The sequence below is a fragment of the Heliangelus exortis genome, chromosome 11 (genome assembly GCF_036169615.1).
Source record: "Heliangelus exortis chromosome 11, bHelExo1.hap1, whole genome shotgun sequence".
Taxonomy (NCBI): Eukaryota; Metazoa; Chordata; class Aves; order Apodiformes; family Trochilidae; genus Heliangelus; species Heliangelus exortis.
In genome coordinates, this window is record NC_092432.1 from 311,298 (window position 1) to 335,955 (window position 24,658).

Consider the following 24,658-nt stretch of genomic DNA (forward strand, 5'->3'; position numbering starts at 1 on the left):
CACTGCCTGTGCTCTGTGTCCCGCGGCCGGGCTCTGCTGGGGACCCGGCACCAGACCACCTCCCCCCCCCCCCCCCCCCGCAGCTCCCCCTTGCAGCCAGAACCGGACCTGGGATTGCACCGGAACAACCCCTGCGTGCCACGGCCAGCTCTGGCAGAGCCCACCCGAGACCCCCGCAGGGTGACAGCTCCCAAGAGGGTGCTGCTGGGTCCTGCGCCTCTGCGCGGTGGCCGTGATGGCTTTCTGCGGTCAGGACCGAGGTCCCCGCACGGACGCTTCTTGCCCGCATCTTCCTTTTTCGTGGGTCTGGGCCCCTGCCGCCCCTCGGCTCCGTGGGTCCGGGCTGGCAGCTGCTGCGACAGGGGTCCAGGGCCGGGCTGCGGGCGTGGGGTCCTGCTGGGCAGCGGGTGGAGGGCTATGCTGGCTGCCGAACGGGGACACAGGATGTGAAACTGGGTGAGACGAGGTGCGGCTGCCGCAACCTTCCTGCTGCCGGCTGTGTCGGGGTTTCCAGGGAAGGGGATTTAAGCTGCGCTCGTCCAAAGCCTCGCAGCACAGTCCTGACCGTCCTGGTACTGCAGGGGGGTGCAGCCCTCGCCCCACGCCCCAGGCCCAGGTTTGGGTGTCTCCCACCAGCTGTGCCCGGTGTCTCTGGTGCAGCCTGGAGCAGGCAGGAGGGCTCCTGCGCTGCCTGGGGGTGCCGGAGGGATGCTGGTGGTGCAGAAGAGCCCTTCGGCCCGGTTTGCAAACCCCTCGCTAAGCTCATGGCAATTCCGCAGGTGTCTGTGCAGCCGGAGGGCTGCTGGGAGCACCTGCAGCGCCGGTGCTGGCGGAGCTGCTTCCACCCGCTAATGAGCTCTGAAAAGCGCCTTTCCGAGGGAGCCTCAGCAGCACTGAGGGCTCCGGGGAGCTGCATGGGGCACAGAGGGCACCGTGGCAGACCCTGGCTGTGCCATGCCATGCCATGCCTTGCCATTGTGCTGCTCCTCGGTGTCACCACTCAAGCATTGCTCAGCTCTGGGAAGGCAAATCAGCAGCACTCCATTTGACACGGTTTCTTACCTCAGCTTCCTCCAAAAGTGGAATGAACTCAGCTGTGTCCCACAGGGGACCGTTGCCCCTGGGGCCTGCTGTCCACAGAGCAGGGGCTCAGCATGGCCCCCTTCTGCGGGGCTGTTTGCAGCCTATGGGACCCACTGGGGGCCCCTCCCCAGCTCTTGCAGCCTCTTGGGGGCAAAGAAGAGTGGGGGACAGGCAGGACCAGGCACAGCTGTAGGGGCTTTGCCGGAAGAAACCTGCGGGGATGGGTGTTGGGACACAGCCAGGGCAAGGAGGATCCTGGTGGTGCCAGGACTTGGAGTGAGGTGGTTGGTGGGGCGGGGGGCTGCCCATGGGCGGCAGGGCCTTGTGCTGGCGTCGGCCCCAAGTACGGGAACTGGCAGGGAGGGGAGGAAGGGCAGGAAATCTCGCAATGGCTGTACGGTCAGCACCGGGTTTCCTGTTCCTCTCCAGGAGACGGAGTTGCACCAGGTCCAGACTGCGCCAGCCTTGATCCCAGGAGGACGCCAGCACCAGCCCTGTGGTGGGAACCTCGCAGCAGACACAGGTTGGAGGGGCTGTGCCCCAGCAAGGCCCTGGCAGGGGCAGGGGAACCTTTGTGGGCCTGGGGGGGGTCTCAGCCCTGTCCGTCTGTGGGGTTGTGGATTGTGCCAGGGGCCATCTTGCCCTTTGCAGGGATGTGCCCCAACACCCTCCTGCTCCTGCTGCACCCTTGCCGAGGTGGGGAGGGGTCTCTGTGACCCCAGCCAGGACCTGTTTGGCCCCCAACAGCTATGCTGGGGTCCTGGGTGCTGTGACTTGTCCAGGCTCACCACCCTGTAGCCCTCCTGCCAGCTTCCCACCCATGTTGTAGCCCTGGGAGCACCCCTGTTCCTGGATGACCCTGCCAGTGGGTAGAACAGGGCCAGAGCTGCTGGATGATGCCCGGACCGGGGGGGTAGGGAGGGGGCAGAGTGGCTGTGATGCCCTCAGGGGCGGCTCCACTGTGGGCAAAGATGCTGCCACTGTTTCTGACCCCAGGCTTCCTCCTCCCATGCAGGGTCCCCAGGGGCCCTGGCTGCCATGGGGCTACTGGCTACTTCCAATGCACTGTGGCAGGCGTGGGGTGGGGAGGGCTGTGCCCCCCACTCAGGCACCACCTCCTGCCGAGGGGGCAATGTGTCAGGAGGGTGCAGGGTGCGCAGCCCCACTCAGGATCTGCTGTAGCTCCACAGCCTCCCCCAGCCCAGGACAGTGGGGCCATGGGCTTTGGCCCGGAGCTGTGGAGCCCGCAGGGGCACAGCGCGCTGCTGCGGCTGCAGGACGGGGAGCTGCGGCTGCTGGAGCTGATGAAGAAGTGGATGTCACAGCGTGCCAAGAGCGACCGGGAGTATGCAGGGCTGCTACACCACATGTTCTCACAGCTGGAGAAGCAAGAGGGCTACGGGCAGCTCCGCACCGGTGACTACAGCAGCCAGATCGGGGAGGTAGCGATGGCCCAGGGTGAGCTCAGTGCAGGGTGGCAGTGAGGGCAGCTGTCCCTGACACTCTGTCCCCACAGTCCTGGTGGGTGCTGGCGAACCGGACCGAGTTGTTGAGCCAGATCCTGCGGCGACACGCTGAGGAGCTGAGTGCAGGGCCACTGGCCAAGCTGAGCCTTCTCATCCGTGACAAGCAGCAGCTCCGCAAGGCCTTCAGCGAGCGGTGGCAGCAGCTCAGCCAGGAGTACACGCGGGTACGTGGGTGCCAGGGGGCAGCGGCGGGCCCAGCCTGGCCTGGCCTCCCTGACAGCATCTACCCCCCCAGACCACGCATCAGGAGATGGAGAAGCTGAAGGCACAGTACCGCAGCCTGGCTCGTGACAGTGCCCAGGCCAAGCGCAAGTACCAGGAGGCCAGCAAAGGTGCCTGCCAGCCTGTCCCCCGCCTGCTGTGTCCCTGCCCTGGGACCCTGTCCCAGACGGCCCCCGGCCCCTTCCCTGTGATGGGACCAGCGGTGGTGGGTGTTTTCCATGGCCTCTCCCTCCAGACAAGGAGCGGGACAAAGCAAAGGAGAAGTATGTGCGCAGCCTTTGGAAGCTCTATGCCCTGCACAACCAGTATGTGCTTGCTGTGCAGGCAGCCGCGCTCCACCACCACCACCACTACCAACGGGCACTGCCTACCCTCCACCAGTCCCTCTACAGCCTGCAGCAGGAGATGGTCCTCATCCTGTAAGAACACTGCCTGCCCCACATCCCACTGCCTGCCCTGTTGTCCCTCTGCTCATCCCTGGGTATCGCTGCTGTGCTCCCTCCTCCTGCCAAAGTCTCTGCCCCATCACCTTTACCCTTCACAGTGATGTCCTGCTGCCATCTCAGTGGTGCTGCAGTGCCACCAGAAATGTGGGGACTGGCCAGCCCAGGCAGCAGTGCCAAGGCAGGGGTGGTGGCACCTAGCCTCGGGGACCCTGGGCATGGGAGGCCAGCTGCCCCCAGCATCTGCATCCCTGCAGGAAGGAGATCCTCGAGGAGTACTACAGCATCAGCAGCCTGGTGCAGGAGGATGTGCTAGCCCTGCATGAGGAAATTGCCAGTGCCATCCAGGCCATCGACCCGGCCACCGAGTACAGTGGCTTCATCCAGAGCCACAGGTATGGCCCCACGCAGCTGCAGCCCCTCTGTTGGTGTCTGGCACAGGACAGGGGGGAGGCAGAGCCATGCTGGGTGCCCGCAGGTACAGCTCTGAGGTGCCGCCGGCTGTGTCATTTGACGAGAGCTTGCTGGAGGAGACGGAGAGCCTGGAGCCAGGGCAGCTGCAGCTGAACGAACTGACTGTCGAGAGCGTCCAGCACTCGTGAGCGGGGTCGGGCCGCGGGCAGGGGCTGCTGCTGCGGGCAGCACGGCTCGGTGCCCACCGGCACGCGTGTCTTCGGCAGCCTGACGTCCATCGAAGAGGAGCTGTCAGCCGCCACCGAGGCCGTGAACAGCAAGGAGCAGCGGGTACGGGAGCTGCAGGCGGAGATCCGGAGCGAGGAGCAGGGCCGGAGCCCCGGGGAGCGGTGAGGAGCAGGGGGCGGGGGGCTAGGGCCGGGGGCGGCAGGGGCTGACCGCCCTGTCCTCTCACCAGACTGCACTTGCTGGGCAAGCGTCAGGAGCTGCAGGAGGTTCACCAGCAGCTGGAGGGCTGCCTCTGTGCCCAGGACAAGCTGCGGGCACAGCGGGACCTGCTGGCCGGGAAGCTGGGAGAGCTGGGGGCTGGGGAGCCGCTGCCCACCCTGCCTCTGCCTGAGGACCGGCAGTCTGTCTCCTCCACGGTGAGTCCTGCCTTCCTCGCCGGGTGGGGGCATGGTGGGCTGTGGTGGCCCCTCGCCCAGCGCCAAGTTCTCATCTCCCCCCAGGAGCAGGAGCGGAGTGGGCCCAGTGCGCTGGAGACCCTCAAGAACCACATCTCGGGCATCTTCAGCCCCAAGTTCTCAGTGAGTTCCTGGGCACCTCCAGCCACCCTGCCCTTCCACTTAGCTGCCTTGCCCAGGCCCCCTCCCCTCCGTGCCCCAGTCTCTCCATCCTCTGCTCCGGGTATCACTGCTGCCCCCACTGCCGACATGACGGGGAGAGCATGGCTGTGCTCAGCCCGTCTCCATCCAGCTTCCACCGCCCGTGCCCCTGATCCCGGAGGTGCAGAAGCCGCTGTGCCAGCAGGTCTGGTACCACGGGGCCATCCCACGCTCGGAGGTGCAGGAGCTGCTGAGCTGCAATGGGGATTTCTTGGTGCGGGAGAGCCAGGGCAAGCAGGAGTATGTGCTCAGCGTGCTGTGGGACGGGCAGCCCCGCCACTTCATCATCCAGGCTGCCGACGTGAGTGACAGTGGGAGGGCGGGCACAGGGCTGGGAATGGCCCTGCGGGGTCCGTGCAGGTCAGAGCTCCATCTGGGCGCCCACGGGGTCCCGTGTGAGTGCAGCATGAGTCGTGTGTGCCTGTCCTTGCACGGGGCAGGTGTGGAACCCGGGGTGCAAGGCTGGCGTGGTGTGTGTGAGCACCTGCTTGTGTGAGTTTCCCCTGCCCAATGTGCCAGAACGTCTTGTGCCATGTGCCTGCAACCAGACTCACCCACACGTGCCCACCAGCCTCCCTGAGCACACCCTTCAGCCTCTCCTCTCTGCAGGGCATGTACCGGCTGGAGGGGGAAGGCTTGCCCACCATCCCACTGCTTGTGGAGCACCTCCTGCAGAACCAGCAGCCCATCACCCGCAAGAGTGGCATTGTCCTGGCTCGGGCTGTGCCCAAGGTGGGGAGGGGGACAAGCTCCCTGCGCGGGGGGCAGCCCTTCCTGGGCCCTGACCCAAGCAGCTTCTGCAGCCAGATGGGGCGGCTCAGCCCTTGGGAGGGGGGGAGGTCCTGGGGGCTGGGAACCCCCTTCTGGGTGCCCTGAGAGAAAGGTGAGGAGCAGGAGTGTGTGGGCCTGGGGATACTGGGGTTTGGCTCACTGCCCTCCGTGTCTGCCCACTGCAGGACAAATGGGTGCTCAACCATGAGGATGTGTTGCTGGGAGAGCGCATTGGCCGGGTGAGTTGGGGGGGCTCAAGTCCCTCTCAGCGTGGGGTCTGCAGGAGGGGCACATGGGGCTGCCCCATGGGGTCTGCAGGAGGGGGGTTGCCTCAGGCCATGCTGAGGAAAGCTGGGCCAGCACACCCGTGTCCTTCGGCAGGGTAACTTTGGGGAGGTGTTCAGTGGCCGCCTGCGTGCTGACAACACCCCTGTGGCTGTGAAATCCTGCCGGGAAACCCTTGCACCTGAACTCAAGGCCAAGTTCCTGCAGGAAGCCAGGTCTGTTTATCCACAGAGCTTATCCCAGCCTGTCTGTCCATCCTCAGGACCTGGGGCTGCTCAAACCCTGCTGGACTGCAGCATCCTAGTGCTGAGGGCTGTGTCCCCCGGATGGCCAGGCAGAGAGTACTGGAGGTAGTCCCTTGCTCACAGTGCCCTTCTTTGTTCCTGCAGGATCCTCAAGCAGTACAACCACCCAAATATTGTCCGACTTATTGGCGTCTGCACCCAGAAGCAGCCCATCTACATTGTCATGGAGCTGGTGCAGGGTGAGCAGCCCCACCCTGCAGCTCTGGCCTTACAAGGAGGGTGGGCAGTGTGAAGGTGTGTGAGCTGGCCATGGCTTGCCAGGGCAGCTGCCAGCCAGCTCCTCTGTCCTGGGTGCAGGGGGCGACTTCCTCAGCTTCCTGCGCTGCGAGGGGCCCCATCTGCGGGTGAAGGAGCTGATCAAGATGACAGAGAATGCTGCTGCTGGCATGGAGTACCTGGAGAGCAAGCACTGCATCCACAGGTGGGCTTTGGCACGGGCAGGTGCCAGGCAGGGCAGGGTCAACCCCCCAGCCTTTCCTGCCGCCTGTTCTATGCCAGGTGGAGGCCCCTAGGGACAGCTGGGAGTGCAGCTTATGGCTCTGGGCTGTCCCAGGGACCTGGCTGCTCGCAACTGCCTGGTGACAGAGAAGAATGTCCTGAAGATCAGTGACTTTGGGATGTCACGGGAAGAGGAGGATGGCATCTATGCCTCCACCGGGGGCATGAAGCAGATCCCTGTCAAGTGGACTGCCCCTGAAGCACTCAATTATGGTATGGGATGGAACTAGAGGCACAGCAGGGAGCCAGGAGTCCAGGGAGGTGGAGACCCCACGGCACCCTGGCTCTCATGAGGGTAGGCACAGCCAGGGCAGCAGTGCCATGGGTGTCCCCAGCCACCAGCATCCCTCCTGCCCCATATTCCCAGGCCGATACAGCTCCGAGAGTGATGTCTGGAGCTTCGGGATCCTGCTGTGGGAAGCTTTCAGCCTGGGTGGTGTCCCCTACGCCAACCTCAGCAACCAGCAGACACGGGAGGCGGTGGAGCAGGGTAAGGGACATGGCTGGGGTCTGGCTCTCAAGGGTGGTGGGCCCAGCACTGTGGAACAGTGAACATGGGATGGGGCTGTGAGGGGCAGGCGGCCATGTCCCCTTCCCTGTCACTCCCCAGGCGTGCGGCTGGACCCCCCTGAGCAGTGCCCTGAGGAGGTGTACCGGCTGATGCAGCGGTGCTGGGAGTACGACCCCCGCAAGCGGCCCAGCTTCGGCACCATTCACCAGGACCTCACCGCCATGCGCAAGAGGCACCGGTGAGGGTGGGCGGCAGGCTCAGCTCAGGGGTAGCTCCGCACGCCCCGGATCCCTCCCGGCGTCTGTCACTGTCCCAGGGCCTCTGGGGCGGCCGGGTACGGCTGTGCCCCCTTACCGCCGCCCCCCACCCGTCCTACTTCTCCTAAGTCCCCTGCACGCCCCGGGGACGCGGCACCCGCAGCTCCTGCCGGGCTTTGTCCTGTGTAATAAAGAAATGAGCTTTGCAGCACCGTGTCTGTGGGGCACAGGGGGCACAGACCCCGGGCGGGCCAGCGGGACGACGCACCCGTCCTGCACCAGAGCAGGGCACACCGGGATGGCACACCGGGATGGCACACCAGGACTGAGCTCACCGCTACTGGGCTCACTGATACCTCGACCCAGCCCCAGGAGGATGGGGTCCCGCCCCGTTCGGCCCCGGGCGCTCGGGGGTGCCGTCTGCCGGTGCCGCCCCCGGTACCGCCCTGCAGCGCTGCCCGGCGGAGCCGCCCCCCGGTCCCGGGGCGGGGGCGGCGGGCGGGGCTTGGCCCACCGCGGCCGCGGCAGCCGGCGGGCCCGGGGCGGGCGGTGTGAGGAGCCGGGCTGGGCAGCGGAGCCGCCCCGGGTAAGAGCAGCGCGGTCCTGGCCCCCCGGTGCCCCCCGCGCACAGCACCGGTCCGCCCTGCTCGCTGCGGCTGCCGCGGCCTTTTCCGGCCCGGCCCGGCTGTAAAATACCCGGAGCCGGATTAAGCGAAGTAGGACGCGGGGGGGCGGCGGTGAGGGGCAGCGGGGCTGGGGGGTGGGCAGGGGCCGGGCTGGGCTGGGCGACTCAGGGGCCCCGCAGGGCTCAGCCCGGGAGGCGCCGTCCCCTCCTATCCTGTCCTGTACGCCCCCGTCCTCTATTTCCCCTCTTGTCCCCTCCTGTCCTGTCCGTCCCTGTCCTCTCTCCGGTTGCACCTCCCCTGGCCCTGTCCCCGGCGGGCAGTATCAGTGTCACCGCTGTGCCCCGGTCCAGGTCCGTCCCTGCAGCCCTCCGGGATGAAGCTGAAGAAGCAGGTGACAGTCTGCGGAGCTGCCATCTTCTGCGTGGCTGTCTTCTCCCTCTACCTGATGCTGGACCGGGTGCAGCACGACCCCGCACGCCACCAGAGTGGGGGCAACTTCCCCCGGGTGAGTGGCTGCCCGGGGGCGAGTGGGGGCCAGCGGGGCATAGCTTCTGGCAAAGGGATGCAGGTGACACCACGGCCTCTGTGTCCCCCAGAGCCAGATTTCGGTGCTGCAGAACCGCATCGAGCAGCTGGAGCAGCTGCTGGAGGAGAACCACGAGATCATCAGCCACATCAAGGACTCGGTGCTGGAGCTGACGGCACACGCCGAGGGGCAGCCGGCGGTGCCCCACCACACGCCCAATGGCTCCTGGGTGCTGCCTCCGGAGAGTCGGCCCAGCTTCCTCTCCATCTCCCCGCAGGACTGCCAGTTTGCCCTGGGGGGCAAGGGCCAGAGCCCAGACCTGCAGGTGAAGGGCCAGCATCCAGCCCAGCTGCTTGGGCCCTACCCCTGCCAGTGCCAGGGGTCCCTACCAGGCATCTCCAGGGGTCCTGGCTCTGCTTCTCTGGGGGTTTCTCAATCTGGTGCCTGCCCCCTGAGCCCTGTCTCTCCCCTGGCAGATGATGGCTGTGTACTCCCTGCTGCCCTTTGACAACCAGGATGGTGGTGTGTGGAAGCAGGGCTTCGATATCACCTATGAGCCCAATGAGTGGGACACGGAGCCGCTGCAGGTGTTTGTGGTGCCACACTCCCACAACGACCCAGGTGAGCAGGGGAGGGGGAGGCCAAGCCCAGCCCTTGCCACCTTACCCTCTGGCAGGGAGGGGCTGGACCCCTGCAGTGACCCCCACATGTGCTGGCAGGCTGGATCAAGACCTTTGACAAGTACTACTATGACCAGACGCAGCACATCCTCAACAGCATGGTGCTGAAGATGCAGGAGGACCCGCGCCGGCGCTTCATCTGGTCCGAGATCTCCTTCTTTTCCAAGTGGTGGGACAACATCAGCACCCAGAAGCGGGCTGCGGTGAGGAGGTAGGGCATCTGCCTGGCCCTGCTGCCCGGCGTGATCCTTGCCTGCTATGTCTATGGGGCACGTTGGGAAGATGAGGGCTGCCCTGGCTGTGTCTGTGGGCTCTGCCTGCTCACCCTCGGGTGTCCTTGAATGGCCTCCACTCCCTGGGGAGGCTGGAAGCATAGGAGAGGGGCAACTTGGGCTGCAGGGCACAGTGGAGGGGTCTGTGTAGGGCTGGGCTCTGGATGGGGTCCCAGACAGTGCAGTCCTGCAGGGGGCCTGTCTGTGTGGGGACAGGGGAGGCACTGGGGTGCAGAGGCAGTGGTGGGACCCAGGTGGCTCCATGATGGAGAAGGCTCTGCCCTGGACACAGGGCTCTGCTTGGAGCTGGTCTCAGCTCCTATGTCCCCCATGCAGGCTGGTTGGCAATGGGCAGCTGGAGATGGTGACGGGTGGCTGGGTGATGCCTGATGAAGCCAATTCCCATTACTTTGCCATGATCGACCAGCTGATTGAGGGGCACCAGTGGCTGGAGAAGAACATTGGTGAGAGCTGGTGGGATGGGGCAGGGTGCTGGCAGGGGATCCTGTCTTCTGCTCACAGGAGATGATGGTTCTCTGTGTCCCCAGGTGTGACGCCCCGCTCAGGCTGGGCTGTTGACCCGTTTGGGTACAGCTCCACCATGCCGTACCTGCTGAAGCGTTCCAACCTGACAGCCATGCTCATCCAGCGTGTGCACTATGCCATCAAGAAGCACTTTGCGGCCACCCAAAACCTGGAGTTCATGTGGAGACAGACCTGGGGTGAGGGGCTGCCACAGGGTGACTGCACCAGGGTGGGTGGCAGCAGGGAACAGCTAGCAACTGCTTTCCTGTATGTCTGGTGAGCTGAGTCCCAGGAAGAAAACACCCGTGGTGACTCCTCGACCACCCCAGGATGCTGGGGGAGGCTGCTGGGCTCTCTGGGCTCCTAGCCACTGAGCCTGTGTGCCAAGTCAGCTCTGCCCCAGCATCCATCCCCCTGCCCACCTCCTTGGGGAACAGCATGGGACAGTCCTTGCTGGTGCTGATCTGTCCTTGGCCCTACAGACACGGATGCCAGCACCGACATCTTCTGCCACATGATGCCCTTCTACAGCTATGATGTGCCCCACACCTGTGGGCCAGACCCCAAGATCTGCTGCCAGTTCGACTTCAAGCGCCTGCCAGGGGGAAGGATCAACTGCCCCTGGAAGGTGCCCCCCCGAGCCATCAACGACGCCAACGTGGTGGAGCGGTGAGTGCTGCTGGGGCAGAGGAGAGTGGCTCTGGGCCCCATGGCTCTGCAGCCATCCTGATGGCCCGGCCCCCCCTACAGAGCCCAGCTGCTGCTGGACCAGTACCGCAAGAAGTCCAAGCTGTACCGCAGCAAGGTGCTGCTGGTGCCCCTGGGAGATGATTTCCGCTACGACAAACCGCAGGAGTGGGATGCTCAGTTCCTCAACTACCAGCGCATCTTTGACTTCCTCAACTCCCAGCCCAACCTCCACGTCCAGGTGGGTGTGGGGAGCTCAGAGGGAGCCCAGGGGGAGCAGGGCCCCACGTGTGGAGCCCAGGCAGAGGGTGGGCAGTGCTGGGAGGGTGGTGGGAGCTACAGCAGGTCCCGCTGTGCTCAGGGCTTCATGGCTGTCCCGCAGGCGCAGTTTGGGACGCTCTCTGACTACTTTGATGCCCTGTACAAGAGGCTGGGCATCGTGCCAGGGATGAAGCCCCCCGGGTTCCCGGTGCTGAGCGGGGATTTCTTCTCCTATGCCGACCGGGAGGATCACTACTGGACCGGATACTTCACCTCCCGGCCCTTCTACAAGAGCCTGGACCGGGTGCTGGAAGCCCACCTCCGGTGAGGGGACAGTCCCCAGGCAGGGGTTGTGTGTGCTGGGGGCATGGGCAGGGGTTGGTGGGGACCCCTGATGACACCGTTCCTGCGTAGGGGGGCAGAGATCCTGTTCAGCCTGGCACTTGCCCACGCCCGGCACACCGGTGCCGACAGCCGGTACCCGCTCTCTGACTACGCCCTGCTGAGTAATGCCCGCCGCAACCTGGGGCTCTTCCAGCACCACGATGCCATCACTGGCACCGCCAAGGAGGCTGTGGCTGTTGACTACGGAGTCCGGTGTGTGAGGGGATTGAGGTGCAGCACAGGGTGGCTGTCTTGGGCTGGGATGGGTGGGCAGGAGGCTGGGAGCATGGTTGGGTGTGGGGTCTACCAGGGCTGCTCTCTCAGGGACAGGCAGAGGGTGCTGGGGGATGCTGGGGCAGGACAGGGGGACAGTCCTGGGTGGCTCACTCTGCCCCTGCCCCAGGCTGCTCCACTCCCTCACGAACCTCAACCACGTCATCATCAATGCTGCCCAGTACCTTGTGCTAGGGGACAAGGACACATACGGCCATGACCCCGCTGCACCCTTCCTCAGCATGGTGAGCAGCTCCTGGTGCCTGGCATGCCAAACCATGCAGGGGCAGCTGTCCTGTGCCCCTGGAGCACAGTGCTAACCCTGGCACACCCTGGCTCTGACTGTCACCCTCCCCAGGATGACACACGCCCCAGCCAGGACTCCCTCCCAGAGAAGACAGTGGTCAAACTGGACACCTCTCCCCGGTATGGACTCCTTGCCTTGCTCTGGGGGTTTGGAGGGCCATTGTGGGGTGCTGAGGAGGGACTTAGGACTCAGGGAAGTAGCGAGTGGGTGGTGCGAGGCAGGGGGCACTGGGCTGCTGTGGGGCTGGGGTGGCCATGGCTGTATCACCCTGCCCCACAGGTTCCTGGTGGTGTTCAACCCACTGGAGCAGGAGCGGCTGAGCATGGTGCCGGTGCTGGTGGACTCCTCATATGTGCGGGTGCTCTCTGAGGAGGGGCAGCCCCTGCCTGCCCAGATCAGCCCACACTGGAGCTCCTCCACTGATGTGGTGCCCGATGTCTACCAGGTATGGGGTTCCCTGGTTCCAACCCTGTCCCCACATGTGCCAGCCTCCCCTCCTCACAGACCGCCCTGTGCCCTCCTTGGAGGCAGCAGGTGTCCGTGCATCCCAGCACAGCCCGTGTCTTCACCCTGCTGGCAGCCCGCAGGTCCCAGCCACCCCCTGCAGAGGGGCCAGCTCAGGTCTCTGTGCCCCACAGGTGTCCATCCTGGCCCGGCTGCCCGCGCTGGGGCTGCGTGTCCTGCAGCTGCACCGCTCCCCCGATGGCCGCCCCGCTCCCGTGTCCTCCACACGCCTCTACCTGCAGGGCCGGGACCTGCCCCTGCGCAAGCCGCAGTCTGCTCCCGTCCACGTCTTCCCGGACAGCACCGAGGACTTCTGCCTGGAGAACCAGCACCTACGGGCGTGCTTCTCGGGACGGTCTGGCCTGCTGCAGGTCAGTGCGGGGGCCCAGGGGGGGTGCAGGAGGGGAGGGGGCTCCACACTGCCCAGTGCGAGGTGTGCTGACTGCTGTGCTGGCCCTGCAGAGCATCCGCCGAGCTGGGGAGGAGCGGGAGCAGAAGGTCAGCAGTGAATTCCTTGTCTATGGCACCAGGAGCTCCAAGGACAAAAGTGGAGCCTACCTTTTCCTACCTGATGGCGAGGCCAAGGTACCCGAATGACCCAGGAGCCGGCTGGCAGCTGTGCCCATGGCTGCCTGCCAGTCCTGCTGGCTGCAGCCCTCCTTCTCCCACAGCCCTATGCCCCCAAGGACCCACCAGTGGTGAGGGTGATGGAGGGACCCCTCTTCTCAGAGGTTACCACCTACTACCAGCACGTCCAGACTGTGGTGCGGCTTTACAATGTGCCAGGTGGGACAGAGCGAGGCTGTGCCGGGATGGCCGCTGGCCCAGGGGCTGTGCTGCCTGCGGGGCCTGGCCCCTCACTGTCTGCCCGCAGGGGTGGAGGGCCTGTCCCTGGACGTGTCCTGCCTGGTGGACATCCGTGACCATGTCAACAAGGAGCTGGCTCTGCGCTTCACCACTGACATTGAGAGCGATGACACTTTCTTCACTGACCTTAACGGCTTCCAGGTATCCAGCACCCTGGGGAGGGACAGCAGTTGCCCTGGGGGGCAGTGTCCTGCTGCCCGGCACCACAGGATCCACCTCCTGCCTCTGACCTCTGTCCCTTGGCAGATCCAGCCCCGCAGGTACCAGCGGAAGCTGCCGCTGCAGGCCAACTTCTACCCCATGCCAGCCATGGCCTACATCCAGGACATGCAGAGCCGCCTCACCCTGCACACAGCCCAAGCCCTGGGGGTCTCCAGCCTCGGCAGTGGTGAGTGGACCACCGGGACCGTGGGGCTGTGCCGTGGGGGCTGCCGCAGAACCAGGGGTGCTGGGGGCGTGCAAGGGCGTCCCAGTCCTGCCGTCCTGACGGCTCCCAGCTGGCCCTGGTTCCACCATCCCGGGTGCCCCTGGTTCCACTGGTGCGTGGGGGGGTGGCTGGCTGTGCTCATAGCCCGGCGTGGGGCCCGCTCCCCCCAGGCCAGCTGGAGGTGATCCTGGACCGGCGCCTCATGCAGGATGACAACCGGGGCCTGGGCCAGGGGCTGAAGGACAACAAGCGGACCTGCAACCGGTTCCGTCTCCTCCTGGAGCGCCGCGCCACCGCCAGCAAGGTGCGAGGGCTGCGAGGGCTGCGGAGTGGGGCTTGGGCCCTGAGAGCCCAGCCCTGCCCTGCCCCAGGACAGAGCAGGATGGGGGCATCTGCAGAAAGCCTGTGGGCTGCCGGGTGCCCCCCGTGCCTGGAGCAGGGGCTGTGGGGAGGGTGGGACTGTGGGAGCAGGGTCAGTCCCTGCAGAGCCGCCTTGCCCTGGTAATCACCCTGTTCTTGTCCCGTCCCCTCGCTGCATGCGCTGTGTCACCCACTCAGAGCTCCGGCTTCTTTTCCAAACTGGCCTCCATGTTTAAAGCCTTGGGCTTCCCCGGCACCAGGACTGGCAGCCCAGAGGTAATGGCCAGCCTGGCCCCACTGTCTGTCCCTGTCTCGTGCACTAGCTGCTAGCCACTAGCCTAGCCCAGGCCCTGTAGTCTGACCATGGGCTAGCCAGTACCCATGGTGACCCTCCTGTGGTGCTGGATCAGGGGTGCTGCGTCGGGGGGCAGTTCTAGGTGCCCTGTCCTGGCAGGTGCCTGTTCTGTGGGTGCTGCTGGAGGGGCAGCAAGGACCAGAAGTGCCACAGGTCACCATGGCTGGTGCTGACCCTCCTGCTCTCGGACAGGCGCAGGACAGCCGCCCCATCAGCTTCCCCTCCCTGCTGAGCCACATCACCTCCATGCACCTGAACGCTGAGCCCCTGGTGATGCTGGTGGCCCAGGAGAAGCCGGTCCTGCCAGTCCTGCGCTCTTTCGTGCCGCTTTCCAACACCCTGCCTTGCGACTTCCACATCCTGAACCTGCGGACACTGCAGGCTGAGGTGAGCTCCACTAAGGGCAGGGAAGCTCTGGGGGTCTGTCCCCAGCACCACCACTCACGCCCCTCTCCTGGCAGGATGATTCGCTACCCTCAGCAGAGGCAGCTCTGATCCTGCACCGCAAAGGCTTTGACTGCAGCCTGGAGGCCAAGAACCTGGGCTTCAACTGTACCACCAGCCAGGGCAAGGTAGGACAGGGCTGCCACCTCACCCAGCACCGGGTCACAGCCAGGCTGAGCCCCTGGCACGCCTGGTGCTGGCTCCCGTGCTTGTGCCAAGCAGGGATTGGAGGCTGGGAGAACCAGTGGCTGCTCAAGAGTGCCACGGTGCACCCTGCAGCTCCACTCTGCCCCTTCCTTGGGCAAAGCTGGGCGGTGCCTGTTTCTCATGAAGTGGGTCCAGAGCTCTGCACGAGCCCTGCATCTCCAGTGTGGAAAGGGAGAGCCTGGGCTGGGTCAGCAGAGTGCCCCGGGTGCCCTGGGGCTCTGCGAACCAGTTGCTGGCATGGGGCTGCCCTGTGCACAGTGCTGCAGGTACCCCACGTCCTGCTCACCAGGCTGCCCAGCCCACTCTCCCTTCTCTCTCCCCAGCTGGCCCTGGGCAGCCTGTTCCAGGGGCTGGAGCTGGGCTCCCTGCAGCCCACCTCGCTGACCTTGATGTACCCACTGGGCACGGCCTCCAACAGCACCAACATCCACCTGGACCCCATGGAAATTGCCACGTTCCGCATCCGCCTGGGGTAGCATCTCCTGGAGTGGGAGAGAAGCAGCATGGGAGCAGCACCAGCATGGCCAGGAGAGGCTGGGCCAGCGGGCCCTGGCAGGCAGGCAGGCACTGGGCAGGAGCTGCCGAACTTGCAGAGGCTGCTGCATTCTAATTTTCCTGTGTTCTCGGATAGATTTCAGAAGTGAACCTCTGCAGTGGGGCTGTGCAGGAGCTGCCAGACGCTGCCTGGGCATGGGGAGCATGAGCCGGGCTCTGCCACGGCTGCAGGGTGGGCACTGCTGCCCTGCTGCCTGCGCTCTGTGCCTGGGAGGGTGCCCGGGGGGGGCCTGTGCCCCCTGGCCCTCAGGGCAGCATGGGGGTGCTGGGAGCCCTGGCTCTGTGGACTGGAGACTGAGCTTGCCCGGAGCTTGTAGGAAACACGAGGCTGTTTCAGAGGGGCTGTGTCTGTCCATGGCTCTCACTTTGGGAGTGGGGCTGGGCAGAGGGGACAGGCAGCACCCCAAAGTGGCACCCTGGGGCTGTGGCCATGGCCAGTTTTGGTGTCAGCCTAGCAGCTTGGTCCCCACTGGGGCTGCCAGGGGCCAAGAGGCAGGTGCTGGCAGTCTCTGGGGATCCCCTAGCACCCCAGGAAGAGGGTCTGACCCAGCAGGGAGGGAATGGGGGTACATCAGAGAGCCCACCTGCAGTGCCCCAGGGGCTGCAGGAAGCTGCATCACCAAGAGCATCATCTCGGTTGCTGCTGCGCTTCCCTGGCCCTCTCGGGGCTAATTAGTGCCAAGGGGTGGCAGCAAGGAGGGCTGGTGAGGAGGGGGTGCTGGCTGGGCTCTCTTGGTTTTCCCTGCAGCATGTGGTGCAGCCCATGGGCTCAGCCATCCTGTGTCACCGCTGGCTCTGCTGGAGCCTGGCTGATGGCAAGGCTGGCCAGGGGCCAGGCTGCTGGCCTTGGGCTACCAAGTGGCTATGGGGGTCTGTCCCCCTGCTCACAGCCCCCGGGTTGGGCATTGGCCCCAAGCCTCAGCCTGGTCATCACCCATGACACCCAGGGTCCCCAGAGGGGCCAAAGTGCCCCACAGAGCCCGATGCCCCACTGTGGGGTGGGGAAGGCAATTGTGGCCCCACACTCGCCCAGAGCAGCTCATCAGTGATGTTCCCTCCTCCTGCCCTGGTCCCTGCGGAGTAGGCAGAGTGCAGGAGGCTCTAATGGCTCTGAGCAGCTCCTGATGGGCCGCGATAGGGGCGGGGGCAGGAGGGGCTGCGGTTTCTGCCTCTGCCGCAGCCAGAGCTGCCTCTGCCTAGGGCTGGCTGGGAAGATGCTGGGTGGGCTCCTGCTCCGGCTGCTCCTCGCCATGGCGCTGTGCCCTGGGTTCAGAACAGGTACAGCCCCGCTCCTCCTGCCCTTGGACCCTTCCTCCCCATCCCTCAGAGTCTGGTCCCCCAAGCTAGGGGTCTGCACCAGAAGCCAGTGGTCCGTGCTGGGGACAGCGACCCTGGTGTGCTGGGGCTGGTCCCACTGCAGTGTGGCTGTGGGGCGAGTCCCTATGGGGTGGTGGGGATGAGGAGGGGGTTCAGCATAGGGTGATGGGGCTGGTTGGGGATCTGTCCCCTTCCCTCCACCATCATCACACTCCTCTCCTGGGTTTGCTCTTACCGGGGCCAGTGCTGCCCACCTTGGCATGCAGCCCACTGGAGCTGAGCCCACCCCCAGGGCTGAGCTGGGGCTCCTGTGGTGTGTTGGTGAGATCCTGCATGGCCAGGGCACGGGGAGCTTTGCAGTGTCCCTGCAATGGTCCCACCATCCCACACCTGGCACCACCTCACCTCGACACCCGGCTCTGGGGGCCAAGCCCCGGCACTGGCCAAGCGTCTGCTCCTACCCGCAGCCTTGGGGCAGAACCTGCACCTCTGCGAGGGCTACGCTGGCCCTGACGGCCGCCTCCACCCCGGCTTCTACTGCCCGCGGCTGAGCGACCCTCCCGGGCACCGCTTCTGCTGCCACCCCGGCCCCCACGCCCTCAAGTCCTGCTGCTCCCAGCAGGCCCTGGAGGCCCTCACTGGGGTGAACCTCTCCAGCATGGCCGCCCCTGACCTCCTCCGGTGAGCGTGGTGAGGGGCAGCAGGGCTGGGGGACGGTTGCTGCCGTGTGCCCCGGTGTCCCCAGCCTGGGCTCTCCCCTGTGATGGTGCCATTGTGCCAGCCACAGCCACCCCCTTCCTGAGGTTCCCCCCCTGCAGGAACCCCCTGGCTCTGCCCTTCGTGGGGCTCTATGGGCTTCTCATCCTCCTCCTCATGGCCGTCGATCTCCTCCACTTCTACCGCACCCACCGTTGCTGTCTCGGCCGCCTCCTGCCCTGCAGACCCTGCAGACCCCCGGGGGGGTGTCAGCAGCCCCGCTCCCACCCACCCCACAGCTCTCGTGACCCCGAGGAGCTCCCAGTGACCCCCAGCAGTGGCTGCTGAGGGGGAGGGCAGAGCAGGGGGGTTAAGGGAAGGGGGACACGGGGTGTGACACATGAGGGGGGTGACACATGAGGGGGGTGACACATGAGGGAGGGGGATGCATGGGGGGGGATGCATGGGGGGGAGCATGTGAAACACGGGGGTTGAAACTGAAGCACGGGGGGGGGGTGACACACAGGAGGGTCACACACGCGGGGGGCACACACGAGGGGGGGGCTACGAGGGGGGTGTGGGTGTGGGTGTGACACACGAAGCCACGCACAGGACGTGGCACGTGGCCAGTGCCGGCACCACCGGTCCGCCAGGGGGCGCTGGAGGCTCCATCAGGCCCTGCCCCTTTCAGGCCCCGCCCCGTTACGTGACGCGGGCGGTGGCGTCCGGTTTCCCCGAGCGATGCGCGGTGACGTCACGGGCGTGGCCAGAGGGACGGGATGGAGGAGGCGGTGAGGGGGAGACCGGGCCGGGCAGGGGATTGATTGCCGGGGCTGGGGAGGGGGCTGCGGGGGCCGGATGAACGGGGGAGGACCGGACCGGGGCGGGGCGGGCGCTGCCGAGACCGGGCTGGGGTCTGCCGAAGCGAGGGGACCCGGGGAGGGCAGGGCGGCTGCCGCCAGGCCCTGCGTGATGGAGTCCGGGGCCGCCGGTCCCTCGCCCCTGTCGCCTGTGCCATCCGGTGACCCTCAGCAGGTGACGGCGGAGCAGCTGCGGGCGCAGGGCAACGCGCTCTTCCAGGCCGGGGACCATGCCGCGGCCCTCGCCGTGTACACGCAGGCACTGAGCCTCTGCGATGCGGGACCGGAGAGAGCCGTGCTGCACCGCAACCGGGCCGCCTGCCACCTGAAACTGGTGAGCGCGGGGGCGGCACCGCGGGACTGCCAGAACCTGCCCGGCTGACCCGGGCTCTGCACCGCGCCTGTGCCGGGAGGGCACGGCTGTCCCCGGGCAGGACGCTGCCGGGTATTTCCTAGGCTCACCCTTCCCTGGGGCCCTGCCCGATGTGCCTGGCAGCTGTCAGGGCTGGGGCAGGGCATCCCTCTCCACATCTAGGCTGTCTGTGCTCTGGGGCTTCCCCACTTGGTCACAGCCTCTCTGATTTCCCACCACGTCTGTGAGCCAAAAAGGAACAAAAGGGGCTCCAGTAGACCAGCAGCATTCAGAAGTAATCAGGGGGTCCTGATGTCCTGCTGCTCTGGCTCACTGTCCTCAGGGATGCTGTTCCCATCCCCAAGCTGCCCTCCCCTCCCCTGCCCTCTGAGGTGTCCGTGCTGGCTGTGCAGCCTGTCCAGCTCTGCCTTCTCACTGTCTCTCTCCACAGGAGGACTATGTCAAGGCAGAGGCTGATGCATCTAAAGGTTGGTGATGGCTGGCAGGGCACCAGGCTCTGTGCACTGCCCGTGTGGGCAGGCTGGCAGGGTCTGGGGGCTCTGCAATCCACCCCCTGTCCCCCCGCAGCCATTGAAGCCAACGGGCGGGATGTGAAGGCTCTGTTCCGCCGCAGCCAGGCCCTGCAGAAGTTGGGACACCTGGACCAGGCTGTGTGTGACCTGCAGCGCTGCGTCAGCCTGGAGCCACGCAACAAGGCCTTCCAGGAGGCCCTGCATGCCCTGGGCAGCAGCATGCATGAGAAGGTGAGGGGGGCAACACGCAGTGGGAGCTGCTGTGCCCCTCTGGGGTGTGCTGGGCTCTGGGAGCTGGTGAGGACTGAGCTGCTTTTTCTGCTGCGTCTCAGATGAAGACCATGTCCTGCACGGACTCAAAGGTGGAACAGATGTTCCAGATCTTGCTGGATTCTGGAGAAAAAGATGCAGACAAGAAGCAAAAGGTCTGAGCTCTGGGGAGCAGGGGGACGATGGGGCTTGGCTGGAGGCAAGGAGGGGAGAGGCAATGTTTCCTGACCAGCACTGTTGGCAGGATGGGCTCACCGCAGGCTGGAGGTCTGGGGGCTGCTCTGGCTGCCACAGGAAGGTCCTGTGCGTGGTGGGCTGCGTTCTGCCAGGTGGGTGACTTGGGGGTTGCTCTCCTTCCCTAGGCTGCGCAGAACCTGATCGTGCTGGCACGGGAGGAGGCTGGAGCAGATAAAATCTTCCAGAGCGATGGTGTGAGGCTGCTGACCCAGCTGCTGGACACAGCCAAGGCTGACCTGATGCTGGCAGCCCTGCGCACCCTCGTGGGGCTGTGCTCTGGCCACCGCTCCCGGGTAGGTCCCCCCACAGCCTGGCTCCTGTGGGACAGGGTCTGTGCAGGAAATGGGCGTGGGGCAGGGGATGGGTGCTGGGCTGGCTGCAGACTGGCTGGGATGAGCAGGCCAGAGCTGAATTTGTGACAGGGAATGTCATGGTGAGGGTCTGAGCAGCACCAAGGCTTCCCCAGTGCCTGCAGCAGATGGTTTGTGCTTGCACCCCAGACCACAGCCATCCTGGCAGAGCTGGGCACCCCACGTCTCTCAGCGGTGCTGGGTGTGGAGCACGAACAGGTTTCCCTGGCTGCCTGCAACCTCTTGCACACCGTGTTTGACTCCCTGAAGGAGGGGATGCAGAGGGATTTCCGTGGCAAGGAGGATGCTGTGGTGCTGGGTGAGTGTCCTGGGGTGGGCAGGGCTGAGCTGTGCTGGGTTCAGCTCCTGCTGGCCACCCTCTCCCTACCACAAAGCTGGGGTGAGCATGGGGGTGGGTGGAGAGGCAGGACCCCCCGGCCACAGCAGCATCTCCCTGGCCATGGTGGGGGTGAGGCCAGTGCCCCAGGCATTGACTGCACTGGCCCTGCTGGAAGATTCTTCCAAGGACCTAAAACTGCTGATCAAGCACCTCCTGGAGCTGCTGGTGCTGGAAGGGGCCTCTGCCCATGGCCGTGACAACGCGCTCAACCTGCTCATCAAGGTGGTGCCAAGGAAGTCACCAAAGGAGACCAACAACATCCTGAGCCTCTGGGTGATCGACCAGGGTGAGCAGACAGCCTGCAGCATCCTGCTGGGATGTCTGCCTTGGAGTGCCACACCTTGGCTTCCCTGCCCTCCCTGTTTTTCTTCTCACTGGACCTTCATGTCCTCCTAGGCCTGAAGAAGATCCTGGAGGTGGGCAGCACAGTGTGTGGTGCACCGGGCAGTCTGCCTGTAACAGAGAACAGCCGGATGAGCGCCTCGGTGTTGCTCAGCAAGCTTTATGATGACCTGAAGTGTGATGCTGAGAGGGAGAACTTCTACTGCTTGTGTGAGGACTACGTGAGGTAAGCTGGAGTGTCCCTGAGGGGGCTCAATCTCATTTGGCCGGGGGGGTCACACCATCCCATCCCAGAGCTTTCTGCTCTTGGTGTTAAAAGCAGGTTACAGACCCTCTGGAGAGCTGCTGTTCCAGGGCTCAGCGGGTGGGGCTGTGGGTGGGAGCAGCCTCATCCTTCCTGGTGGTCTTCCCCTGCAGGAGCTGGTTTGAGGGGCAGGAGCTGGCCGGGAAGCTGCGAGCCATCCAGGCAGTATCCTGCCTGCTGCAGGGACCCTCAGATGCTGGGAACCGGGTTCTGGAGCTGGAGGGGATCATGGACAGCGTGCTGTCCCTCTGCGCCTCGGTCCGGGAGTCACACCAGCTGGTGGCAGTAGAGGCCCTGATCCACGCGGCCGACAAGGCCAAGCGCGCCTCCTTCATCACGGCCAACGGCGTCAGCCTGCTCAAGGAGATCTACAAGCACAGCGAGAAGGACAGCATCCGCATCCGAGCACTGGTGGTGAGCAGGCTGGGCTGGGAGGAGCAGCCCTGCCCAGCCCGCGGGTCCCCTGCACCGTCCCCTCCCTGGTCACCCCTGTGCCCACCCTGGCCTGACGCTGCTCCCCCCGCAGGGGCTCTGCAAGCTGGGCTCTGCCGGAGGCACCGATTTCAGCATGAAGCAGTTTGCTGAGGGCTCCACCATGAAGTTGGCCAAGCAGTGCCGCAAGTGAGTGCCAGGGGGTGGAGGGAGGCGGGCAGGGAGGCCCCTGCTGCTGGGCTCATGGGCTCACCCCCCCTTTCCCAGGTGGCTCTGCAACGAGGCCATCGACGCGGGCACGCGGCGCTGGGCTGTGGAGGGCCTGGCCTACCTCACCTTTGATGCTGATGTCAAGGAGGAGTTTGTGGAGGACAAGGCAGCCATGCAGGCGATGTTCCACCTGGCCAAGGTGGGTGATGAGCACTGTGGTGGCCACCCCAGCACCAGGAGGCTTGCCAGAGTGGGATGTGGGGCTCTTACTCTGGGGCTGAGGTGCACGGAAGGGGCTGGTGGCACTGGGTGGGCTGTCCCCTCCATTGCGGGTGTGATGGGTCCCCTGTTATCACCACAGTCAGAGGACAGGAGTGTGCTCTACGCTGTTGCCTCCACGCTGGTGAACTGCACCAACAGCTACGACCACGAGGAGCCAGACCCACAGATGTTGGAGCTGGCCAAGTATGCCAAGCAGCACATTCCGGAGCAGCACCCCAAGGTGAGTGGGACATGGCGTGAGAGGACAGGGTCCTCAGAGGGGACAGGCTGTCCTTGGGGCCCTCAGGCATGAGGCCAGGGAGCTGGCAGCAGATGGCTGTGCCACCACGCTCAGCAGTGACCCTGCCCCTGGGACAGGACAAGCCAGACTTCGTGAAGCGCCGAGTGCGGAAGCTGCTGACAGCAGGGGTGGTGTCTGCTCTGTCCTGCATGGTGAAGAGTGAGAACCCAGCACTCACCAACTCCTGCCGGGAGCTCATCTCCAGGTATGGGCATGCTGGGAGGGAGCCAGGCTCTGAGGCTGCTGCTGTTCTGCCAGAGAACTTGGGTGCCTGCAACAAATGCAAGCTCCTAGGAGAAGACAGTGGTGTCAGGAGTCTGGCGTAGCCCACTGCAGGTCTCTGGGTGCTGTTGGGACCCTCTGTGGCAGGTCCCCAACTCCTCCCATCTCCCTAGGGTGTTCCTGGCACTGGTGGAGGAGGCAGAAGATCGAGGTGGTGTGGTTGCACAGGGAGGAGGCAAGGTGAGAGGACCGTTCCCAGAGTGCTGCTGGCCTGTGCCACAGCATGGGGCTCAGGGGGTGGCCATGCCTGCTTTGACCTCCTCCCCCATGAAATCTGGGGGGACTGGGGCTACTGTGACCTGGCTGCATCTTTCTGGCTGCAGGCTCTCATCCCTCTGTCGCTGGAGGGCACTGAGGTGGGGCAGACCAAGGCAGCTCAGGCCCTGGCAAAGATCACCATCACCTCCAACCCTGAGATGGCCTTCCCTGGAGAGCGGGTGAGTGTCACTGCTGTGGGCTGGTGGAGAACAGGGCCCTGGGTGGGCAGCTGGGGCAGACAGGGCACAGACTTGCTGCCTTGCTTTTTCCTTGGGGTGCAGAGCCCCTTCCTGCCTCTTGCTCAGAATTCCAGCCCTGCTCTGCTGTCCTACAGATCTATGAGGTGGTCCGTCCACTGGTGAGCCTGCTGCACCTCCAGCGCACGGGCCTGGAGAACTTCGAGGGGCTGATGGCATTGACCAACCTGGCTGGCATCAGCGAGAGGCTGCGGTAGGGGCTGGGCTGGGCAGGGGTCTCTGTCCCAGGGGACACACTGCCCTCCCCGTCACACATACCCCACCCCAGGCAGAAGATCCTGAAGGAGAAGGCTGTGCCCATGATCGAGGGCTACATGTTTGAGGAGCATGAGCTGATCCGTCTGGCTGCGACAGAGTGCATGTGCAACATGGCCATGAGCAAGGAGGTGAGGTCTGGGGGGGGCTGGAGGGCTGTGGGGGGCTGCCAGCACCCCCACCACACCCCCCTACACCTCCCCTGCAGGTGCAGGAGCTGTTCCTGGCTGAGGGCAGTGACCGGCTGAAGCTGATGGTCCTGTACAGTGGGGAGGAGGATGAGAAGCTGCGGCGGGCAGCCTCGGGGACCCTGGCCATGCTGACTGCCCTGCACCCCCTCATCTGCAAGCGGATCCCCCAGGTGGTGCGTGCCCGGGGGGGTGGATGGGGGAACCCAGGACCCCCCTGGGACAGCGCCCAGTATCCTCTGTTCCCTCCTGTAGTGTCCTGGAGTCTCCCAGTGGGAGACTGAGCAGCCGGTGCTGAGCTCAGCTGCACTGGGGGTGTTGGGGGCTCTCAGAGGGTGGGGAGCTGCCCCACTGATGGGGGGCAGCGCTGAGGGAGACCCCGCTGTCCCTGCAGACGGTGCACTGGCTGGAGATCCTGCAGGCCCTGCTGCTGAGCCCCAGCACTGAGCTGCAGCACCGTGGGGCTGTGGTGGTGATGAACATGATGGCAGCTGAGCGGGAGGTTGCTGAGCAGCTCATTGCCAGTGAGATGCTGGAGATCCTCTCCGTGCTCGCCAAGGACAAGGACAAGCCCCGTGTGGCCCAGGCTGCCAAGGCGAGCCTGGCACAGGCTGTGGCCTTCGGTCTCATCAAGCCCAACCCCGGCCAGGAGTGAGGGCCTGGCCAGGGGTCCTGCACATGCTGCTGCACGGGGAGGGGGGTCCCGGCTGGGGTCGCACAACCCAACTGGTTGGGGGTGAGGGGGAAAGGGACCTTAAAGCCCACCTCGTCCCACCCCTGCAGGGGCAGGGACCCCTCCCACTACACGAGGGTGCCCTAAGCCCTGTCACGCGGGAGCCATCACGATGCTGCTGCTGCTGCCACGGCGAGGCCGGGGCTGGGCTGGAGGTACCGCCCGGTGTCCCGGGGAGGAGGGAGCTCGCTGCTGCCTCTGCTACCGACTGCCTTAACCGGGGGGGCCGGGCCGGGCCCGGCAAGGGGGCGGGCCCGCCCGGTGACACCGCACTAAAGCTGCTCTTGGACCACAGCCCGGCTCTGTCATTCTGTCCGTCTCGGTCTTGTCGGTCCGAACCCTCGGGCCCGCCCCTGACACA

General features: G+C 65.4%; 4 protein-coding genes across 11 annotated transcripts; all 4 read left to right on the forward strand.

Moving 5' to 3' along the window:
• The first annotated feature begins 821 nt into the window (after nucleotides 1-821).
• FES (FES proto-oncogene, tyrosine kinase) lies at nucleotides 822-7,407 on the forward strand. Its single transcript, XM_071753974.1, has 20 exons — nucleotides 822-1,053; nucleotides 1,513-1,606; nucleotides 2,266-2,525; nucleotides 2,600-2,773; nucleotides 2,845-2,941; nucleotides 3,067-3,250; nucleotides 3,532-3,669; nucleotides 3,753-3,872; nucleotides 3,955-4,077; nucleotides 4,146-4,332; nucleotides 4,417-4,494; nucleotides 4,664-4,873; nucleotides 5,182-5,304; nucleotides 5,529-5,582; nucleotides 5,725-5,843; nucleotides 6,018-6,112; nucleotides 6,231-6,354; nucleotides 6,487-6,644; nucleotides 6,799-6,921; nucleotides 7,042-7,407. Exons 1-20 carry the CDS (start codon nucleotides 955-957, stop codon nucleotides 7,182-7,184), a joined length of 2,703 nt encoding a protein of 900 aa, XP_071610075.1. The 5' UTR covers nucleotides 822-954; the 3' UTR covers nucleotides 7,185-7,407.
• A 283-nt stretch (nucleotides 7,408-7,690) lies between these two features.
• Nucleotides 7,691-15,800, forward strand: MAN2A2 (mannosidase alpha class 2A member 2). Of its 7 annotated transcripts, none has more exons than XM_071753967.1 (24): nucleotides 7,691-7,915; nucleotides 8,176-8,330; nucleotides 8,422-8,676; nucleotides 8,828-8,972; nucleotides 9,071-9,242; nucleotides 9,640-9,767; nucleotides 9,852-10,025; nucleotides 10,311-10,497; nucleotides 10,579-10,756; nucleotides 10,898-11,100; nucleotides 11,191-11,373; nucleotides 11,564-11,678; nucleotides 11,792-11,859; nucleotides 12,020-12,185; nucleotides 12,379-12,615; nucleotides 12,707-12,829; nucleotides 12,916-13,030; nucleotides 13,119-13,252; nucleotides 13,358-13,499; nucleotides 13,709-13,842; nucleotides 14,097-14,174; nucleotides 14,446-14,640; nucleotides 14,715-14,825; nucleotides 15,228-15,800. In XM_071753967.1, the coding sequence occupies exons 2-24, from the start codon at nucleotides 8,199-8,201 to the stop codon at nucleotides 15,378-15,380; spliced, it is 3,528 nt and encodes a 1,175-aa protein (XP_071610068.1). In that variant the 5' UTR covers nucleotides 7,691-7,915; nucleotides 8,176-8,198; the 3' UTR covers nucleotides 15,381-15,800. The 7 variants fall into 7 exon arrangements, with proteins under 7 accessions (XP_071610068.1, XP_071610069.1, XP_071610074.1 ...); XM_071753968.1 differs by having other exon boundaries at nucleotides 7,693-7,785; XM_071753969.1 differs by having other exon boundaries at nucleotides 7,827-7,936.
• A 683-nt stretch (nucleotides 15,801-16,483) lies between these two features.
• Nucleotides 16,484-17,843, forward strand: LOC139800664 (protein shisa-like-1). The gene is made up of 3 exons (XM_071753979.1): nucleotides 16,484-16,737; nucleotides 17,244-17,457; nucleotides 17,595-17,843. The coding sequence occupies exons 1-3, from the start codon at nucleotides 16,584-16,586 to the stop codon at nucleotides 17,818-17,820; spliced, it is 594 nt and encodes a 197-aa protein (XP_071610080.1). The 5' UTR covers nucleotides 16,484-16,583; the 3' UTR covers nucleotides 17,821-17,843.
• Nucleotides 17,844-18,164: 321 nt separating this feature from the next.
• Nucleotides 18,165-24,591, forward strand: UNC45A (unc-45 myosin chaperone A). 2 transcript variants are annotated; one of them, XM_071754017.1, is made up of 20 exons: nucleotides 18,165-18,263; nucleotides 18,505-18,666; nucleotides 19,136-19,172; nucleotides 19,273-19,448; nucleotides 19,550-19,642; nucleotides 19,850-20,017; nucleotides 20,225-20,393; nucleotides 20,590-20,760; nucleotides 20,871-21,042; nucleotides 21,234-21,534; nucleotides 21,647-21,741; nucleotides 21,820-21,961; nucleotides 22,124-22,264; nucleotides 22,402-22,529; nucleotides 22,720-22,786; nucleotides 22,930-23,043; nucleotides 23,199-23,314; nucleotides 23,390-23,507; nucleotides 23,585-23,740; nucleotides 23,959-24,591. In XM_071754017.1, exons 1-20 carry the CDS (start codon nucleotides 18,252-18,254, stop codon nucleotides 24,217-24,219), a joined length of 2,799 nt encoding a protein of 932 aa, XP_071610118.1. In that variant the 5' UTR covers nucleotides 18,165-18,251; the 3' UTR covers nucleotides 24,220-24,591. The 2 variants fall into 2 exon arrangements, with proteins under 2 accessions (XP_071610118.1, XP_071610119.1); XM_071754018.1 differs by having other exon boundaries at nucleotides 18,508-18,666.
• Nucleotides 24,592-24,658: the final 67 nt, after the last annotated feature.

What these genes read in the sequence shown, in the direction of transcription:
- UNC45A (XM_071754017.1), top strand. An exon ending in TGGCCTTCCCTGGAGAGCGG is followed by an intron (nt 23,044 to 23,198) that starts GTGAGTGTCACT and finishes GCTGTCCTACAG; the next exon opens with ATCTATGAGGTGGTCCGTCC. An exon ending in GGCATCAGCGAGAGGCTGCG is followed by an intron (nt 23,315 to 23,389) that starts GTAGGGGCTGGG and finishes ACCCCACCCCAG; the next exon opens with GCAGAAGATCCTGAAGGAGA.
- FES (XM_071753974.1), top strand. Translation starts at nt 955, where the DNA reads ATGCCATGCCATGCCTTGCCATTGTGCTGCTCCTCGGTGTCACCACTC. An exon ending in GGCTTCATCCAGAGCCACAG is followed by an intron (nt 3,670 to 3,752) that starts GTATGGCCCCAC and finishes GGGTGCCCGCAG; the next exon opens with GTACAGCTCTGAGGTGCCGC. An exon ending in ACGGGAGGCGGTGGAGCAGG is followed by an intron (nt 6,922 to 7,041) that starts GTAAGGGACATG and finishes GTCACTCCCCAG; the next exon opens with GCGTGCGGCTGGACCCCCCT.
- MAN2A2 (XM_071753967.1), top strand. Translation starts at nt 8,199, where the DNA reads ATGAAGCTGAAGAAGCAGGTGACAGTCTGCGGAGCTGCCATCTTCTGC. An exon ending in ACACTCCCACAACGACCCAG is followed by an intron (nt 8,973 to 9,070) that starts GTGAGCAGGGGA and finishes ATGTGCTGGCAG; the next exon opens with GCTGGATCAAGACCTTTGAC. An exon ending in GCTGTTGACTACGGAGTCCG is followed by an intron (nt 11,374 to 11,563) that starts GTGTGTGAGGGG and finishes CCCCTGCCCCAG; the next exon opens with GCTGCTCCACTCCCTCACGA.
- LOC139800664 (XM_071753979.1), top strand. Translation starts at nt 16,584, where the DNA reads ATGGGCCGCGATAGGGGCGGGGGCAGGAGGGGCTGCGGTTTCTGCCTC. An exon ending in GTGCCCTGGGTTCAGAACAG is followed by an intron (nt 16,738 to 17,243) that starts GTACAGCCCCGC and finishes TCCTACCCGCAG; the next exon opens with CCTTGGGGCAGAACCTGCAC. An exon ending in GCCGCCCCTGACCTCCTCCG is followed by an intron (nt 17,458 to 17,594) that starts GTGAGCGTGGTG and finishes CCCCCCCTGCAG; the next exon opens with GAACCCCCTGGCTCTGCCCT.